At 44.8% G+C, this 19,909-nt stretch overlaps 1 protein-coding gene across 1 annotated transcript in view; it reads left to right on the top strand.

The window, feature by feature from the left end:
* LOC117447927 (calcium-dependent secretion activator 2-like) overlaps window positions 1-19,909 on the top strand; it is a 171,362-nt gene that overhangs the window by 88,916 nt on the left and 62,537 nt on the right. The window contains exon 3 of the mRNA XM_034084944.2: window positions 3,003-3,335. Within this exon, the coding sequence (XP_033940835.1) occupies window positions 3,003-3,335 (333 nt within the window). The remainder of the gene's footprint in view (window positions 1-3,002; window positions 3,336-19,909) is intronic.

The following is a 19,909-nucleotide window of genomic DNA, read 5'->3' as shown; positions in this document are numbered from 1 at the left end:
ATCGCTGTGGTTTTATTAAATGTGCCAAGTGCTAGGACTGTCTCAGGGAAGAAAGCTCTTAGACGTGCAGCTCCACTAACATGGAACAGTCTGAGAAAAGAAAGGAACATTACCAGCTGGTACCACTACATGATTTTAAAGCTCGGTTGGATGCTGCTCAGTCAGATGCTGTTGGTACCTGCACATGTGGTTAGATATGTAAATTGTAATCCCTGTACATGTTGCTGTATGATGTCCTTTTGTTGTTCTGTTGTTTATGTTTTCATGTCTTCTGTGGAACCGACTGCTGCCTTGAAAAAGAGATGATTGATCTCAATGTGATTTTACCTGGATAAATAAAGGTATTGAATTGAATCCTTTTGGGGCGTTACGTTTGCCCTTAGTGCGCTTCCAGTCTGTACAGCAAAGGTCCCCCTCTCTTTCCTGACCTTCATCTCATTAAAAACAGAGAAACCCAGTGAAAGATGGGGGGGGGGGGAAACAGACGGAAGCCAGTAAAAGAAACACACATTGCCGTGCGGGTTGAACACAAATATTGAGGGATTTCCGAACCCCAGGCTCATCACATAAACACAGTGCTGTTTCCATGGTATCCACCATCAGCGGCCTTTATCGAGCGTGCAGTCCTCAGCAGGGCGCCAGCCGCAACATCTGGACGCGTCACGCTTTCAGACGTCACGTGTTGAGTTATTATGATCGGTTATTGTTTTGTAAACAAGCTGTTTCCGTTCTTCATATCCTCTGGCTCGTCACAAATCCCTCAGACACAAAACAGGAAGCCTTCGGGCGAAGATATTCAACATATTACTCTAAAATGGAAATACTCGTTTTGTACAAGCTTCATTTCTCGTGACTCATTGACTGGCTGAAGTTATACGATCTGGCTTTACATACGCACGATCAAAGCCTGTCACCGTTTCATCTTTTATTTGGATGTAAATAAACGGTGGATTGTGAAGTTTGAAGGACATGACTGGTCAGCAGGGGAATGGATCTGAATTTCTAAAATGTTTCCTGTCATGGTTTTGGAGTTGCTGCTCTCTGAGCTCTCGGCCTCCATCGGATGAGTCTTCCTCTTCTCACCGATGTTCTGTTCACAGTCTCACCGCGACTAACGGGAGGAGGTGAGACACCGAGAGACTGTCTCTGTCACACTGAGAGACTGATGCTTCTCTCTCTGCCGCTTACCGCTCGGTCAGACTGTAGTATGTAGCGTCTCTACTTTAAAGAGTCCTCTCCTGCTGATGTTCAGGTGTATATCAGTGTGTAGCGTCTCTACTTTAAAGAGTCCTCTCCTGCTGATGTTCAGGTGTATATCAGTATGTAGCGTCTCTACTTTAAAGAGTCCTCTCCTGCTGATGGTCAGGTGTATATCAGTATGTGGTGTCTCTACTTTAAAGAGTCCTCTCCTGCTGATGGTCAGGTGTATATCAGTGTGTCGTGTCTCTACTTTAAAGAGTCCTCTCCTGCTGATGTTCAGGTGTATATCACTATGTAGTGTCTCTACTTTAAAGAGTCCTCTCCTGCTGATGTTCAGGTGTATATCAGTATGTAGTGTCTCTACTTTAAAGAGTCCTCTCCTGCTGATGTTCAGGTGTATATCAGTATGTAGTGTCTCTACTTTAAAGAGTCCTCTCCTGCTGATGTTCAGGTGTATATCAGTATGTAGTGTCTCTACTTTAAAGAGTCCTCTCCTGCTGATGTTCAGGTGTATATCAGTGTGTAGTGTCTCTATTTTAAAGAGTCCTCTCCTGCTGATGTTCAGGTGTATATCAGTATGTAGTGTCTCTACTTTAAAGAGTCCTCTCCTGCTGATGTTCAGGTGTATATCAGTATGTAGTGTCTCTACTTTAAAGAGTCCTCTCCTGCTGATGTTCAGGTGTATATCAGTGTGTAGTGTCTCTATTTTAAAGAGTCCTCTCCTGCTGATGTTCAGGTGTATATCAGTGTGTAGTGTCTCTACTTTAAAGAGTCCTCTCCTGCTGATGTCCAGGTGTATATCAGTATGTGGTGTCTCTACTTTAAAGAGTCCTCTCCTGCTGATGTTCAGGTGTATATCAGTATGTAGTGACTCTACTTTAAAGAGTCCTCTCCTGCTGATGTTCAGGTGTATATCAGTATGTAGTGTCTACTTTAAAGAGTCCTCTCCTGCTGATGTTCAGGTGTATATCAGTATGTAGTGTCTCTACTTTAAAGAGTCCTCTCCTGCTGATGGTCAGGTGTATATCAGTATGTAGCGTCTCTACTTTAAAGAGTCCTCTCCTGCTGATGTTCAGGTGTATATCAGTATGTAGTGTCTCTACTTTAAAGAGTCCTCTCCTGCTGATGTTCAGGTGTATATCAGTATGGAGTGTCTCTACTTTAAAGAGTCCTCTCCTGCTGATGTTCAGGTGTATATCAGTATGTAGTGTCTCTACTCATGTAAGCTGTCAAAAAGCTGTCTGTGCTGCAGCACCTCTTTTCACCCTCTGTCTGAAACCAGAGCCCAGTCTGCTCTGATTGGTTAGCTGGCCGGCTCTCTTGTGATTGGTCAACCGCTTAGAGATGTCCCGCCCCTTAGCCTATGACATACGATGTGTTGGAGTGCTAGCCAATAAACATACATACCAATGTAAACGATAAGAGTGTACAATAAAGAAACATAATAAAGATATTTTAATAAAAATATGTAGTTAAAGATAAAAGTCATACAAAAAAAGAAATACAAATAGTTTTTAAATATAAGAAGTTAAATCCCTTACATTTCCCCATTCACAATATCTTTAAGGAAAGTCAAGGAAATAGTATTTAGTATGGATATAGATGTACATTTAAGGACATTAAAGCAATCAAAGTAAATAAATCTGAATATAGGGCGTTATATAGAAATGGGTCAAAATAGTGAAATGCGGAAGACGTTGCGTATTACGAGCCGGATCCACCGTCTCTCCGCGTCTACACGATGCAGGTCCAGTTAAAGAAACAGACGAGTGCTCATTGCTGATCCCCTCTGTCCTCTGCAGGGCTTCCTGAAGAGCGAGCGAGTTTCCCGGATGGTTCAGAGCGGCGGCTGCTCGGCCAACGACTTCCGCGAGGTCTTCAAGAAGAACATCGAGCGGCGCGTCCGCAGCCTGCCGGAGATCGACGGCCTGAGCAAAGAGACGGTGCTGAGCTCCTGGATCACCAAGTACGACGCCATCTACCGCGGAGAGGAGGACGTGCGCCGGCAGCCGCAGCGCGCGCACCTGAGCGCCGTGTCCGAGCTCATCCTCAGCAAGGAGCAGCTGTACGAGATGTTCCAGCAGATCCTCGGGGTGCGCAAGTTCGAGCACCAGCTGCTGTACAACGCCTGCCAGGTGAGACCCTTGAGACACATCAACATGTGTCCCCTCTTCTTCACGTCTCTTCTACATCAACATGTGTCCCCTCTTCTCCATGTCTCTTCTACATCAACATGTGTCCCCTCTTCTTCACGTCTCTTCTACATCAACATGTGTCCCCTCTTCTCCATGTCTCTTCTAAATCAACATGTGTCCCCTCTTCTTCATGTCTCTTCTACATCAACATGTGTCCCCTCTTCTTCATGTCTCTTCTACATCAACATGTGTCCCCTCTTCTTCATGTCTCTTCTACATCAACATGTGTCCCCTCTTCTTCATGTCTCTTCTACATCAACATGTGTCCCCTCTTCTTCATGTCTCTTCTACATCAACATGTGTCCCCTCTTCTCCATGTCTCTTCTACATCAACATGTGTCCCCTCTTCTCCATGTCTCTTCTACATCAACATGTGTCCCCTCTTCTTCACGTCTCTTCTACATCAACATGTGTCCCCTCTTCTTCATGTCTCTTCTACATCAACATGTGTCCCCTCTTCTTCATGTCTCTTCTACATCAACATGTGTCCCCTCTTCTCCATGTCTCTTCTACATCAACATGTGTCCCCTCTTCTTCATGTCTCTTCTACATCAACATGTGTCCCCTCTTCTCCATGTCTCTTCTACATCAACATGTGTCCCCTCTTCTCCATGTCTCTTCTACATCAACATGTGTCCCCTCTGTGGAAAGAGACTCTGAAAGTTTCAGGAACAAAGATTTTCTCTCTTTTTGATCCATTTCTATAAAAACCTGTCTGAAAATGAGCTGATCAGATTTTGGCCACTTTATGATGTCATAACGATGTGTTGGCCATTAGCCAATCAGCAACAAGGTAACCCCCCCCCCCCCTTATCACCTGAATCTCCTCTAGAGCTCCATTGAGTTCTTTGTAACCAGATGTCTCTCAGAGGGGCGTGGGGAGGGGCTCCTTGTTTTCATCTAAAGTAACAGACAGAGAATCAGCACTTTGGAAACAGGGCTGAAACAGAGGGGATTATGGGTAATGCTGTTTGGTGTTTCAGCCAATCAGAGACAGGCTCTGGATACATCTGAGACCTGTGATATATTGATGAGAATCAGTATGATAGAGGACCTCTAAGAGAGTGGTGCAGGAATGAGTCAAAAATCTAAGTGGTTGTTTGAACGTGTTGTTGGTTCGATGCTTGAAGTGACTTTACCCCAAGCTTACACACATGTGAATGTTGGGTTCATCCCATTGTGAAGATTGATCCAGCTGACTCGTGACTTCCGGAGGTGTTTGACTTCTTGGCGTGTCTGTGACTTCCACGCGGCAGCAGAAGGGCTGGGTGCCGTGGATAGTGAAGCGTTGTTGTCAGACCGGCACGGGCCTACGGGAAGACGAAGAGGCGTTTGGGGGTCTCGTCCCTCATTGTGACCGAATCCACCCACAGCGCTCTGCTTGATGGACCCCACCTGAGGGGGGGGACACACCTGTGCCTCTGGGTGAGCAGACCTCCTCTGAATCCACCCCGCAGAGGAGGAAGAAGTGCGTCAGTAATCCTCAGCGATGCTCGGCTGTTTGTTCCCTTCACTCTGAACATAAATAGCTCCCGTTTACAGATTGCTTCACGGCCCATTGAGACATCGCCCTCCTGTATGACAACCACACGAGTCTGTTGCTAGGACCTTTCTATATCGGGCCTCCTTCATTAGGTGCCACAATGGAACCGGGGAGACAAAGAAGCTTGTGTTGAACTCTCACCTGGGTTTCCTGGGCTCCCTCTAATCTCGGTGCCTCAGAAAACATGTTCACCACGACTTCCAATCTCTTCCATTACCAACGGAGAGACGTCAACGGTCACTTTTAAATGGTCCTGCAATCTAGCAAGAAACGGGGGCAACGCAATCACTCTGCGATCGACATCATCGAGGATAATGTGAAGTCACGCTTGGCTAGTGAAGGTAGCGCTCAATCAACCCTATTTTAATCGCAATTACGATTTTGACTTGCAACGATGATGAAAACAACATCGAAATAAAACGGTTTTTTTTTTTTTTTTTTTTTTTTTTTTATTGTTTTTTTAGTTGAATTCCACTCAAAGTTCAGGGTAACGAACTGGTCAAAACGAACTGTTCAAAACATACTGGTCAAAACAATTGTTTTCAATAAATAGATGTTTTCCAAGTAAATGGATAATCGTTTTTAATAATCGTGATATCAATTATTGACCCAGATAATCGAGATTATGATTTTTGCCATAATCGAGCAGCCCTACGTGTTGGAGCTATATATCTCTTTATATTCTTTAATAGTTTAACATTTATTTTCTTGCTGTTTATAGTGTTTATTATTATCATTTATATGTATTCTTAATTAGCGTCATAAGTTAAAGTAGTTTCTATGCTTTTATTTTGAAGGCATGTTTTGGGCACTGGGTGATTAGAGCACCTGGTGTAATTGTATATATTGGAGACAGGTGGGTTGTGGGGCCAGAGCACTAGGAGGCAAACGGTTTTTTACCAGGGTTTTTCCAACCACAAGAAGGAAAGCCATTGGAACGGCTTAAAGGGACCAACCATAGGAAACCTGTTCATTGTCAATGATATTGGATCTTAATAAATGCACAACGGAGAATCTTGTCTGGACCTGGATCATTGCCCTGCGTAAGATCCGCTAACTAGTGCCTCAGCGGCTGTTAAGTTATCTGTTTTAGTTCTATATGATTTTGGCCGCTATACTACGTGAAGGTGGTGCACACGTCAAACAACAGAAGCGTGAGCAGCTAGCTGGCGAAGAAAGAGAAACATGTATCGGCTTAAGAGATGTTTTTCTCAGGACTTGGTGGAGACCAAACAGGAAGTAATGTTCTGATGTTTTAAAGTTGGAGAGACGTTTCGATAGCGGCAACGAGACAACACTTTCTTTAAATATAAGAAAGAGAAAAGGTAGCAATCAGTGTAGAACGTGTATTCTTCTTCTATTGACTGGCGCTCCAACACATCGTATGCGATAGGAAAAGGGGCGGGACATCTCTAAGCGGTTGACCAATCACAACAGAGCCGGCCAGCTAACCAATCAGAGCAGACTGGGCTCTGGTTTCAGACAGAGGGTAAAAAGAGGTGCTGCAGCACAGGCAGTATGAGAAACTCCAAAGCATGGAGACATGTTGTTGCTATGGCGAAGATATTTAAAACTCTACTGCCGTTAATCGTGCTCCGCTCTCACGCGAGCAGCAGAGGTTTAACGCTAGCCTGTTAGCTCGTAACACGGCTCAGGGCTGCTGACCTTTCTGTCCATAAGCCATCATTTGAAAGAGGAGCCACTCCCGAGGCGTGCGGACAGCATGGGGCCGAGGGGTTTGAACGTGTGAAGGTTAATTAGCCCTCGGGGCCACGGTCAGAACACGATCTGCCCTCTGTACCTGGAGCGACAGCTGACACAAGGAGTAGACCTCGGAGTCCTTCCCGTTATATCACCGTTAGAGTCTTTAATATGGAGTATCAGCAGGTCGTCCCGTCTGGTACTTCCGTGGATAATGCAGCAGTGCGCACATTAAAGGTATTACTATCATGTCAGCATATAAGCTTGACAATTAAATGCATTACGAACAATCTGCATCCAGTCCGTCCCTGAAGGTTTCTCAACAACTATCACGGTGACATGTGAACTGTGTGCAGACAGGAAGCATTGTTGAGGCTACAATAAAGATGCCCGTCAAAACGTCTAAACATATCTTGTGTTTTATTGTTCCACTACATTTCATAAGGATCATTGCTACGATGACGGGGAGTTGTCTTTCCTCTTACTGTGCCACAGAACAACACAAACACTTGTATTTGTATTGTTAATATTTTTAAAGTAACTTGTTACTAGTTACTTTTATAATTTAGTAACTAATAAAGTAACTACTTACTTTTTTGAGAGCAGTAACTATTACTAGTTACTTTTTAAAAGTAACTTGCCCAACACTGCTTGTTAGCCACTTTCAAAGACGCATAAAGACTTCAGGCGTTCCCCAGTGGGGTTTACGGCCCGTCTACACTACAGGCATCAAAAAATCTTGAAGCTGGGCGTGTCTGAGGCTTGGCGATTTCTCGCGACCAACGACCAATCAGGAATCTCCCGCCCCCGGCATACAAAGCAATAGCAATGTTAAAACGAAGTAAACTGGATGTAAAATCCCCAAACAGGCGAAACCCTACCAGTTTCCCCCACTGCCTCTGCCACCTCCCTCCATGCTGGCTCCTCCGGTTTGTATCCCGTTAATAGTTCTGGTCGTAAAGAACCGGGTGATTTGCCACCGTAACTTCTCGTTTGGAATATGAGGAAATGAACTGCGGTCTGGCTCTCCCAGCTTGCACGCGGTTTGATTGGCTAGCGCTTCTACTGGCGGGATTTGCATAAACGGGATTTGATTGGCTGATGCCAGCTTCGAAAGCATCGGGAGCATCAAAAGTTGAACATTGCTCAACTTTTGATGCTGACGATGCTTGCAAAGCCATGCTCCGCTCCCCACAATGCAGTTGGGCGAAGATTCAAAATCTTCTACGTCACCCCATTCAAGTGAATGGGCGAAGCGTTGCAAGCATTTTTCGATGCCTGTAGTGCAGACGGGCCGTAAGACTGAAATAGACCTCATTCCAGGATAACGACAAGAAACGCATTCAAAAAACCTTTTGCTTTCGGCCGAGGAACGGGAAGTATTAAAACCCTGACTCGTGCCTGGGTTTTAGGACTCATTCCTGCACCCCTCTGTTTACACCGGAGCCTCTCACGTCTCTATATCCATGTCTGTGTCCTCCCAACGTCTCGACTTGCTTGGGAAAGTGTTGTCACTGTGCTGTCTCTTCATCAACACATTTGCTAAAACTGAAGAAGTGAGAGCAGAGGATAAAAATAAAAGATTAGCGTGAGTCAGAGAGGTGTGCTCCTCCGTCAGGGGGGGGGGCGGGGGGAGATTAAAAATAGAAGAGAGGAAGACTTCCAGCTGCAGAGGGAGGGAGAGTGCAGGTGTCCGTCTGCTCTGAGGACAAGCACTGAGCCGTTATCCAGAAGCCTCTCAAGATACTTACTCCACGTCTGAGGACTTCAGAACAGCCACTGGAACCCAAGTGGTTCTAAAGGATACGACTCTGAAGACAAATACTTACTTTGGGAGAAGTACATCAATTGGTCGTATTGGAAACTCTGAATGAGAATTAGGGCGGCATGATGTGGAGAAAGATTCTGAGATTATTTTGACTGATATTGTAATTGCGTTATAATTCACTCTTAAAAGTAATTCTTGAAACTTTATTTAAATTATCATTGAAAAATACGTTAAAATTATAGTTTTTATTTTCTTGGTTTTTTAAGTCTGTAGAAAACGGTTTGAAGGTCGCGACTCGTCTGCAGCTCCACAATACTTCATTCACATATGTTCACATATTTGACCATATTTGCGCTCTCTAGGATTTGGAACATTCCTGGGAATTGGGACCACTGAAAGTAAGCAGAGCTATAGCACTTCCTGTTTGCAGTGTCCCCATGGATACACCAACACCTATTGCTGGATTACTTTAACACAAAATGAACTGTGGAACCGCATCCTTCTCAAGTTAAAGTAGCATCATGGATCCACGAAGCGGATGCACAGTATTGCCGTGTCGTCACCATGGGGATGGGGGTGATGATATCTTTAGGGACGTCTGTGTTCACGTTTGATGAATGATGACTCGTCTTCTCTCCAAACCGCCTCACAGCTCCTCCTCCCCGTCCGCTCTGCTGAACTCCAGCAGTCCATTAACGTAGACCTCTGCACGCCACTGCCAACTACCTCTTTATGCTTAAGTGTGAATAAAACATAATGTAATTAAACTCAGTTGCGTTGAGTCTGACGGGGAACCACGGTAACCATTGGATAGAGTGCAGAGTCGAGATGGAGCTGTGAATACAGAGATGGAATTAAGCTTCTTTAACTTCCTCTGCGAAACCTGAGAGATCTTTCTCAACTTGTTTTGATCATGAAACCAGAGGTGGGAGAAGTACTCAGGTCTTCTACTTGAGTACAAGTAGAAGTACTCAGATCTTGTACTTGAGTAAAAGTAAAAGTACTCAGATCTTCTACTTGAGTACAAGTAGAAGTACTCAGATATTGTGCTTGAGTAAAAGTAGAAGTACTCAGATCTTGTGCTTGAGTAAAAGTAGAAGTACTCAGATCTTGTGCTTGAGTAAAAGTAGAAGTACTCAGATCTTGTGCTTGAGTAAAAGTAGAAGTAATCAGATCTTGTAGTAAAGGTAGAAGTACTCAGATCTTGTAGTAAAGGTAGAAGTACTCAGATCTTGTACTTGAGTAAAAGTAGAAGTACTCAGATATTGTGCTTGAGTAAAAGTAGAAGTACTCAGATCTTGTTCTTGAGTAAAAGTAGAAGTACTCAGATCTTGTGCTTAAGTAAAAGTAGAGGTACTCAGATCTTGTACTTGAGTAAAAGTAGAAGTACTCAGATATTGTGCTTGAGTAAAAGTAGAAGTACTCAGATCTTGTTCTTGAGTAAAAGTAGAAGGACTCAGATCTTGTTCTTGAGTAAAAGTAGAAGTACTCAGATCTTGTGCTTAAGTAAAAGTAGAGGTACTCAGATATTGTAGTAAAAGTAGAAGTACTCAGATATTGTCCTTGAGTAAAAGTAGAAGTACTCAGATATTGTCCTTGAGTAAAAGTAGAAGTACTCCGATCTTGTACTTGAGTAAAAGTAGAAGTACTCAGGTATTGTACTTGAGTAAAAGTAGAAGTACTCAGGTCTTGTACTTGAGTAAAAGTAAAAGTACTCAGATCTTGTACTTGAGTAAAAGTACCAGAGTGTAGGAATACTCTGTTAGTAAAAGTCCTGCATTCAAAATGTTCCTCAAGTGAAAGTAGAAACGGGGAACCACGGTAACCATTGGATAGAGTGCAGAGTCGAGATGGAGCTGTGAATACAGAGATGGAATTAAGCTTCTTTAACTTCCTCTGCGAAACCTGAGAGATCTTTCTCAACTTGTTTTGATCATGAAACCAGAGGTGGGAGAAGTACTCAGGTCTTCTACTTGAGTACAAGTAGAAGTACTCAGATCTTGTACTTGAGTAAAAGTAAAAGTACTCAGATCTTCTACTTGAGTACAAGTAGAAGTACTCAGATATTGTGCTTGAGTAAAAGTAGAAGTACTCAGATCTTGTGCTTGAGTAAAAGTAGAAGTACTCAGATCTTGTGCTTGAGTAAAAGTAGAAGTACTCAGATCTTGTGCTTGAGTAAAAGTAGAAGTAATCAGATCTTGTAGTAAAGGTAGAAGTACTCAGATCTTGTAGTAAAGGTAGAAGTACTCAGATCTTGTACTTGAGTAAAAGTAGAAGTACTCAGGTATTGTACTTGAGTAAAAGTAGAAGTACTCAGGTCTTGTACTTGAGTAAAAGTAAAAGTACTCAGATCTTGTACTTGAGTAAAAGTACCAGAGTGTAGGAATACTCTGTTAGTAAAAGTCCTGCATTCAAAATGTTCCTCAAGTGAAAGTAGAAAAGTATTCTCATCAAAATATAGTGAAAGACAGTAAAAGTATTCGTTGTGCAGATTGGTCCATTTCAGAATAATATATACGATATGTTTATAATGATTGATCATGAAAGTGTTCTCAGAGCTGGTGAAGGTGCAGCTAGTCTGAATGGCTTTGTAGACTGCAGGGTAGCTGGTGAAGGTGCAGCTAGTCTGAAGTACTTTGTAGACTGCAGGGTAGCTGGTGAAGGTGCAGCTAGTCTGAAGTACTTTGTAGACTGCAGGGTAGCTGGTGAAGGTGCAGCTAGTCTGAAGTACTTTGTAGACTGCAGGGTAGCTGGTGAAGGTGCAGCTAGTCTGAAGTACTTTGTAGACTGCAGGGTAGCTGGTGAAGGTGCAGCTAGTCTGAAGTACTTTGTAGACTGCAGGGTAGCTGGTGGATTTACTCCAGGTGGAACTAAAGTCTGATTCAACACTTGGTTAGACTGTGAGTGTCTGGGAGAGAAACTCCCTCTGGAGGGAACAGGGATTTTAGCCTTTGGAGACCATTGACATGCACTACAACCTAGAGGGAAGGGAACACCACATGGAGACTATTCGTAGTACATACTTGAGGTTTGGTGGTTTAACTGCTAAACTTGGTGAAACGATATCTAATCAAAAGTAAATTAAGTTGAACAAAGTTCCCCTTGAGATTGCTGTCAGGACACGTGCATTTCATAGCTTTAAAACTTCAATAAACATATTCCTTACCGGGGGAATTACCACAGGAACATTTCAGTGAAACATCTGGACACGTTGTGATCCCAGCCTCAGGCATGCTTCTCTCTTGCCATCACCGTTCAGGTCCTTTATTCATGAGTTGTATTGCCAGAAGCACGGGGTCCGCTCAGCTGAGTGGGGGGCCATTGATTTCTGTTTGGTTAGGTCGGAGTGTCGCCTCTCATTAGCTGTGAGAGGCAGGTAGCTGCAGCTCTAATACATGACCAGGCTCTGCCCAATAATCTGCTCCTGCTTTCTTCTTCTTTGGGGTTTGTGTTAACCTGCATCTCATGTCCTCCCTCTCATGTCCTCCCTCTCTGTTCTGCTTCTGATTGTCGCAGTAACTGATGGCAGGGTGTAATTGTGTCTTTTCTCCGTCGCTCTTCATCTCTTTGTCGGATGATTGGTCTGGGATCCGCTGTGTTTGTGCGCAGCAGGTGGCTGGGTTTGTAATAAGACAGCTTTACCTCCAGGCGTTGTGCTCTGATACTGACGCTGTAGTGCTCGCATGGGAAATGACAGATCCGAAGATGAGTGCAGGAAGAAAAGGACTAAACATGTGTGGGCCGGTACAGTATTCACCTCATTGTTTTCCATTTGTATCGAACACATGTTTCTCTAAAGTCCCTTTCCAACTACAAGTCCCAGAAAGCATTGCTGTTAGAAAGAAACATCAAGTCAGTGAGCTTCAGGTACAATAAAGGACTATAAACAACCCAGTCTCACGACATGTCGTGTTATAGTCACGAAATTAATGTAACCTATTGATTCGTGTTCACCAACACGATTTCCCATTTTTTTCGTGTCACATGGAATGATTTTAAAAGCAATGTATTTCTATTGGTATGTTTCGTGCCTGCACCACGTCTTCTTGTCCGGTCGGGTCTTGGAAGACCAGAAGCTGTGTGGTTCATAAAAACATTTTCTTACTCAATATGTTACCCTAAGCCTTTTATTTTAAATTGTATAATGTCGGAGTCTTTTTTCCATCTGCGAGAAATATAAATGAAGTTCAGAGCCTCAGAATACTGAAATCTGCATCTGGGGGTGCTAGTGGAGCACGATCAGGTACTGCGGAGTGCATTAAGCTTAGCAGACTCTTCACGCTTAGCAGCTCCTGCCTCTCTGTTGGACACCGGTACTGCACATTATTCACGAGACGTTGTAAAAAAAAAAAAAAAATTAGTGAGGGGCGAACGCACTAACCACTCCGCCAGCGCCACAGTCACCCCCGTCGTGCGGGCCGGATGTGACCCCGCGGGCCACCAGTTGATGGTCACTGCTATAAAGGAACCACAGCATGGTCACATGACTTCACGTCACCACCGCTAAGCTAAAGGCGGCTAATGTTGGGCTATAAAGGAACTACAGCACGGTCACATGACTTCACGTCACCACCGCTAAGCTAAAGGTGGCTAATGTTGGGCTATAAAGGAACTACAGCATGGTCACATGACTTCACGTCACCACCGCTAAGCTAAAGGTGGCTAATGTTGGGCTATAAAGGAACTCAAGCACGGTCACATGACTTCACGTCACCACCGCTAAGCTAAAGGCGGCTAATGTTGGGCTATAAAGGAACTAGAGCACGGTCACATGACTTCACGTCACCACCGCTAAGCTAAAGGCGGCTAATGTTGGGCTATAAAGGAACTAGAGCACGGTCACATGACTTCACATCACCACCGCTAAGCTAAAGGAGGCTAATGTTAGCCTATAAAGGAACTAGAGCGCGGTCACATGACTTCACGTCACCACCGCTAAGCTAAAGGCAGCTAATATTGGGCTATAAAGGAACTACAGCACGGTCACATGACTTCACGTCACCACTGCTAAGCTAAAGGTGGCTAATGTTGGGCTATAAAGGAACTACAGCATGGTCACATGACTTCACGTCACCACCGCTAAGCTAAAGGCGGCTAATGTTGGGCTATAAAGGAACTACATCACGGTCACATGACTTAACGTCACCACCGCTAAGCTAAAGTTGGCTAATGTTGGGCTATAAAGGAACTACAGCACGGTCACATGACTTCACATCTCCACCGCTAAGCTAAAGGTGGCTAATGTTGGGCTATAAAGGAACTACAGCACGGTCACATGACTTCACGTCACCACTGCTAAGCTAAAGGCGGCTAATGTTGGGCTATAGAGGAACTACAGCACGGTCACATGACTTCACGTCACCACCGCTAAGCTAAAGGAGGCTAATGTTGGGCTATAAAGGAACTACATCACGGTCACATGACTTCACGTCACCACCGCTAAGCTAAAGGTGGCTAATGTTGGGCTATAAAGGAAGTACAGCACGGTCACATGACTTCACGTCACCACCGCTAAGCTAAAGGAGGCTAATGTTGGGCTATACAGGAAGTACAGCACAGTCACATGACTTCACGTCACCACCACTTAGCTAACGGAGGCTAATGTTGGGCTATAAAGGAGGTACAGCACGGTCACATGACTTCACGTCACCACCGCTAAGCTAAAGGAGGCTAATGTTGGGCTATACAGGAAGTACAGCACGGTCACATGACTTCACGTCACCACCGCTAAGCTAAAGGAGGCTAATGTTGGGCTATAAAGGAACTACAGCACGGTCACATGACTTCACGTCACCACCGCTAAGCTAAAGGCGGCTAATGTTGGGCTATAAAGGAACTACAGCACGGTCACATGACTTCACGTCCCCACCGCTTAGCTAACGGCGGCTAATGTTGGGCTATAAAGGAACTACAGCATGGTCACATGACTTCACGTCACCACCGCTTAGCTAACGGCGGCTAATGTTGGGCTATAAAGGAACTACAGCACGGTCACATGACTTCACGTCACCACCGCTAAGCTAAAGGAGGCTAATGTTGGGCTATAAAGGAGGTACAGCACTGTCACATGACTTCACGTCACCACCGCTAAGCTAAAGGAGGCTAATGTTGGGCTATAAAGGAGCTACAGCACTGTCACATGACTTCACGTCACCACCGCTAAGCTAAAGGCGGCTATGTAGGGTTGTTATTAAGTTACATGATGCTAGTGCTTAAATTAGATGTGTGGCACTCTGACATGTTGCAAGGAGTTTAACAGAGTTTAACTTGAAGTCTGGTTGTCATAGAAATACTTGGAGGCAAAATTAGAAAGCAGCCAACACAGAGCACGTAATAGAAGTCATGGTAACAAAGCCTGCTTGCGTGCGTGCGTGTGTGTGTGTGTGTGTGTGTGTGTTATCTCGGGACTTTTAATTGGATCGGAGTGTAATTAATGAGATACACCAGCATGAATGCAGAGTAAGACAAGCAGCCATTGTTTCTCTGACCACCTACAGTAATCTCACACACGCACACACACACACACACTCAGGAGCTCTAAAGAAAAGCATCAAAACTTTAATAAAATGGCAAACTCTATAAAGTTTCAAAATCCAAAAAGGTCTTGAATAAATATGTTCACCAATTATGCTTTTAAATTTGTTTTAATTATTAATAATTATTCAATCATAAACACATTATTCCTTATCACCTCTCAAACACTGATGCCTTTACAGAAGATAAACATTGAATGATTAAAAAAAATGATTATTAACAAGACGTTTCAAAGTGCATCCGTCAGATATTTGAACGGTTTATTTCGACCTCCGTCTCTCTGATAAAGAGTTCCTGTCATCCTCCTCGCGGTGTTGTTGATCAGGGCGCAGAATAAATCAACATGTCTCTCCGCACACGGATCCACACCGACAGACTTCTGATACTTTTTGTTAGCAGAAACTAAATCTGTCAAATCAGCCGTGAAAGAAATCTCCATGCCTCTGCAATTAGTGCAGGCGGATGTCAGCCCGACAGGAAGTGGTGACGAGAGGTGACGGCAACGCTAATTATGTCATTTATCAACCAAAATACTTTTCAGATAACCGTTTTTAAAATATCTCCAGGGCTGAATGTGTGTATGGGGTTCACTGCTGTCAGATGCTACGAATACATCACACAGCTGGAGACCAGGGGACACAAAAGAGCGACGCACACAGCTGGGAGACCAGGGGACACAAAAGAGCGACGCACACAGCTGGGAGACCAGGGGACACTAAAGAGTGACGCACACAGCTGAGAGACCAGGTGACACTAAAGAGTGACGCACACAGCTGGGAGACCAGGGGACACTAAAAAGTGACGCACACAGATGGGAGACCAGGGGACACTAAAGAGTGACGCACACAGCTGGAGACCAGGAGACACTAAAGAGTGACGCACACAGCTGGGAGACCAGGAGACACTAAAGAGTGACGCACACAGCTGAGAGACCAGGGGACACTAAAGAGTGACGCACACAGCTGGGAGACCAGGGGACACTAAAGAGTGACGCACACAGCTGGGAAACCAGGGGACACTAAAAAGTGACGCACACAGATGGGAGACCAGGAGACACTAAAGAGTGACGCACACAGCTGGGAGACCAGGGGACACTAAAGAGTGACGCACACAGCTGGGAGACCAGGGGACACTAAAGAGTGACGCACACAGCTGGGAGACCAGGGGACACTAAAAAGTGACACACACAGCTGGGAGACCGTGGGACACTAAAGAGTGACGCACACAGCTGGGAGACCAGGGGACACTAAAGAGTGACGCACACAGCTGGAGACCAGGGGACACTAAAAAGTGACGCACACAGCTGGGAGACCAGGGGACACTAAAGAGTGACGCACACAGCTGGGAGACCAGGGGACACTAAAAAGTGACGCACACAGCTGGGAGACCAGGGGACACTAAAAAGTGACGCACACAGCTGGGAGACCGTGGGACACTAAAGAGTGACGCACACAGCTGGGAGACCAGGGGACACTAAAGAGTGACGCACACAGCTGGGAGACCAGGGGACACTAAAAAGTGACGCACACAGCTGGGAGACCAGGGGACACTAAAGAGTGACGCACACAGCTGGGAGACCAGGGGACACTAAAGAGTGACGCACACAGCTGGGAGACCAGGTGACACTAAAGAGTGACGCACACAGCTGGGAGACCAGGGGACACTAAAGAGTGACGCACACAGCTGGGAGACCAGGGGACACTAAAGAGTGACGCACACAGCTGGGAGACCAGGTGACACTAAAGAGTGACGCACACAGCTGGGAGACCAGGGGACACTAAAAAGTGACGCACACAGCTGGGAGACCAGGGGACACTAAAGAGTGACGCACACAGCTGGGAGACCAGGGGACACTAAAGAGTGACGCACACAGCTGGGAGACCAGGGGACACTAAAGAGTGACGCACACAGCTGGGAGACCAGGGGACACTAAAGAGTAACACACACAGCTGGGAGACCAGGGGACACTAAAGAGTGACGCACACAGCTGGGAGACCAGGGGACACTAAAGAGTGACGCACACAGCTGGGAGACCAGGGGACACTAAAGAGTGACGCACACAGCTGGGAGACCAGGGGACACTAAAGAGTGACGCACACAGCTGGGACGCTTGGTGACATTCAGGGTTTTAAAGTAAGCCAACTGTCTCTGTCTCAGTCGTCTTATAACTGTCAGTCGATCTGAAATGACGAGGTTAGCCACGTTAGCTAGCTAACGTGGCTAACCTCTAGCTAGCTAGCTCACAGCAGATCTGCAGGGACATCAGGAGTCATGTGATCACATTGTTAAAATAAGACCATGAAACATTTTAGGTAAGTTTCACAACAGAGACGGTTGTTCAGCTTTACAAAGTACGCACATAAACAAGCACTTCTTTATAAATGAATTTTTGGAACATACTTCCACAAAATATTAACGTAATGCCCATAAAGTTACAGTTACAGTCGATGGCAAATCCATATCCTAATGTTATCAAAATAATTGGTGACGGAAGAGTCCAACGCTCTGAGGAATAAATATATATGGAACAAAACCCGGGAACAAGAGATCAATATATCTAATCGATGTCAGAGCTGGAAGAACAAAGAGACTGGATGTTTTCTGCTAAAGGTCACGGCGAGAGTCCCAGATCAAATCCGTTTGGTTTTCATTTCAGGAAGTGCTGCTCAGCGTTTTCTCTCCACGTCCTCTGAAAGTGAGTCGGCTGATTTTCTGCTCCCCGTTTAAAAACAGGCTGAAATTAAACGTCTTATCTGTCCTCCTGTAATCGCTCCGATGGTTCCACTTATCTCTTTGGCTTCGAGACTATTTCCATCAGAGCTGCTTTATCTCAGATTTCACTGTTCGTTACTGATTTGTGAAACGAGGCGCCGTTTTCTGCACACTCAGCAAACCTCTTCAAGTCCCCTCTGCTTTCATCTCCGCTTTGAGTCTCGCTGACATCCAGTGTAACACCCCATGCTCTCACATCTATTCGCCACGTGTTTTATTAATGAACGGTCCGATAAAGGGCCGTCCAAACCAAGAACCAGAACCAGGGCCGGCCCTGACCAATTTGCCGCCCTAGGCAAGATTTTAGCTGGCCCCCCCCCAAAATGCAGACACTCACTATGATTCGCACGTGCATGGTTGTGGCATGACCACCAAAACAGAAAGATATGGACACAAGATGTGTGCAACTGTATTTAGTATCCTATCCATTTGAACATGATTTAAGTGGGGGGGGGGACCTCACCTCCTCTAGGGGGGTCCGGGGGCATGCACCCCTGGGAAGACTTTTTTTTTTTAATATTGAAGTTAAAAGCATCAATCTGGTGCACTTTGAGAGCAACATTAGGAGATCTATGGAAACCTCTCTCAACACCAGATGAAACAGAACTGTAAGCAGATTTTCTTTTTCTTTATGGATATTTTACAAATCGCTCCCCTTTCAAACTGTATTCTTGTTTATTAATAACAACTTGTTTGTACTGTCAGTATTTTATACCTGTTTTTCACCTGTTCTCTTATTTTTTTATAACTATAATGATCATATAAAGGTGTGCCTTTACCTCACTGAGCTGAGGTTATCAGAGCCGCTCAGTCTTTCAGGAGAGAGCTCTCTAAAGCTCCCCCCCCACGGCCGCTTACACAGTAAATTCCAATGTTAATAAAAGCACACAGAAGCTGTGTACGTTTTTTGGGAGTTTGATTTATTTTAAATTAATACAAATACAAAATTAAAACCTATAATTGCACACTAAAACCATTATTTAAAAAAAAGAACAATTTCACATAAACCTCTGGTTTTTACTGGGACTGGGGCGGTTCAACTTGATTTTTTGGGGGGGGGGGGGTGTGCCATAGTTTGAGTGATGTACGCAATATAGGCGTAGTTCTGTTAGTATAAGATAATAAGATGTACTTTGTTGATCCAAAATCGAGAAATTGTGTTGTTATGAAATAAAAAAAATATATATTTATTTTATTTCTAACTTCTTTTTTTTTTTTTACAATTTTCGGCGCCCCCTATGGGTTGATGCGCCCTTAGCATTCGCCTATACTGCCTATGCCGAGGGCCGGCCCTGACCATAACCATTTCTAAGTTAGATTGTGATTTGCACGGCAGCTGCAGCTGAGCTCTGGCGATACAAACCTGAGGTCCAAGGCTTTCCCAGCATGAACACAAGTGTCTGATTCCTCCCCGCCCAGGCTGTCTGCGTCTGGGCGCGGGCGCCTAGAAAAGGTTACAAAGACGTAATACAAATATGTTGTTTTAGTCAAACACACTTAGATTTGACTTTACTTAGTTAAAGAGGACATATCCTGCTTCAGGCTGATATGTCTATGTTGTGTCTCTATGGCGACATATTCCCATGCATTAATGTTCAAAAAGCTACGACCCCATGAATATCTGTCAGAAAGTCAAATGAACTACTGAGACGGTGTTAAAGAAGTTTAGAGTTGTTCCCGTCACTTCAATATTATGTTTAAGCAATAGCTCGCGACAGGCCGTGGGATAGGGGGTTGTCGACCCTCTGCGTCGCGTCGGGCCGAACCACGCCCTTAGCTGTGATATAATGAGCATACACCACGGCCTGAAGTGAGCTGTTGCTTCAATACAACGGTTACCAAGTAAAGTACACACTCTAATTTAAATAGTTTTTATTAGTAAATTATGATAAAATAGTCCCTCCGTTGCCTTCTGTACAAAACATAGCGAGCTAGCGAACATATTAGACAGAGAGCGTTGATCCATCATCTGGCTGTTTATTTACATTCATGTGTTTGTTGCCGTTTGTTGTGCAGCCTCTGAGAACCTGTCCAGCATCAGCAGCATGCTCACGAGGTCACTTGTTGAGGTTGTTCTGGCTGCTGCTCGGCGTGGTGAGAATATTGCTGCACTTTCTCCGGTCCTGAGACTCGGCTCCCAGCGGCTCTGGAGAGAGCTTTCACCTGTGGCCACTAACGCTTTGTTAGTCAGTTTCG

The sequence above is a fragment of the Pseudochaenichthys georgianus genome, chromosome 6 (genome assembly GCF_902827115.2).
Source record: "Pseudochaenichthys georgianus chromosome 6, fPseGeo1.2, whole genome shotgun sequence".
In the NCBI taxonomy this organism is placed as follows: domain Eukaryota; kingdom Metazoa; phylum Chordata; class Actinopteri; order Perciformes; family Channichthyidae; genus Pseudochaenichthys; species Pseudochaenichthys georgianus.
This window is presented reverse-complemented; position numbering and strand designations above follow the sequence as displayed.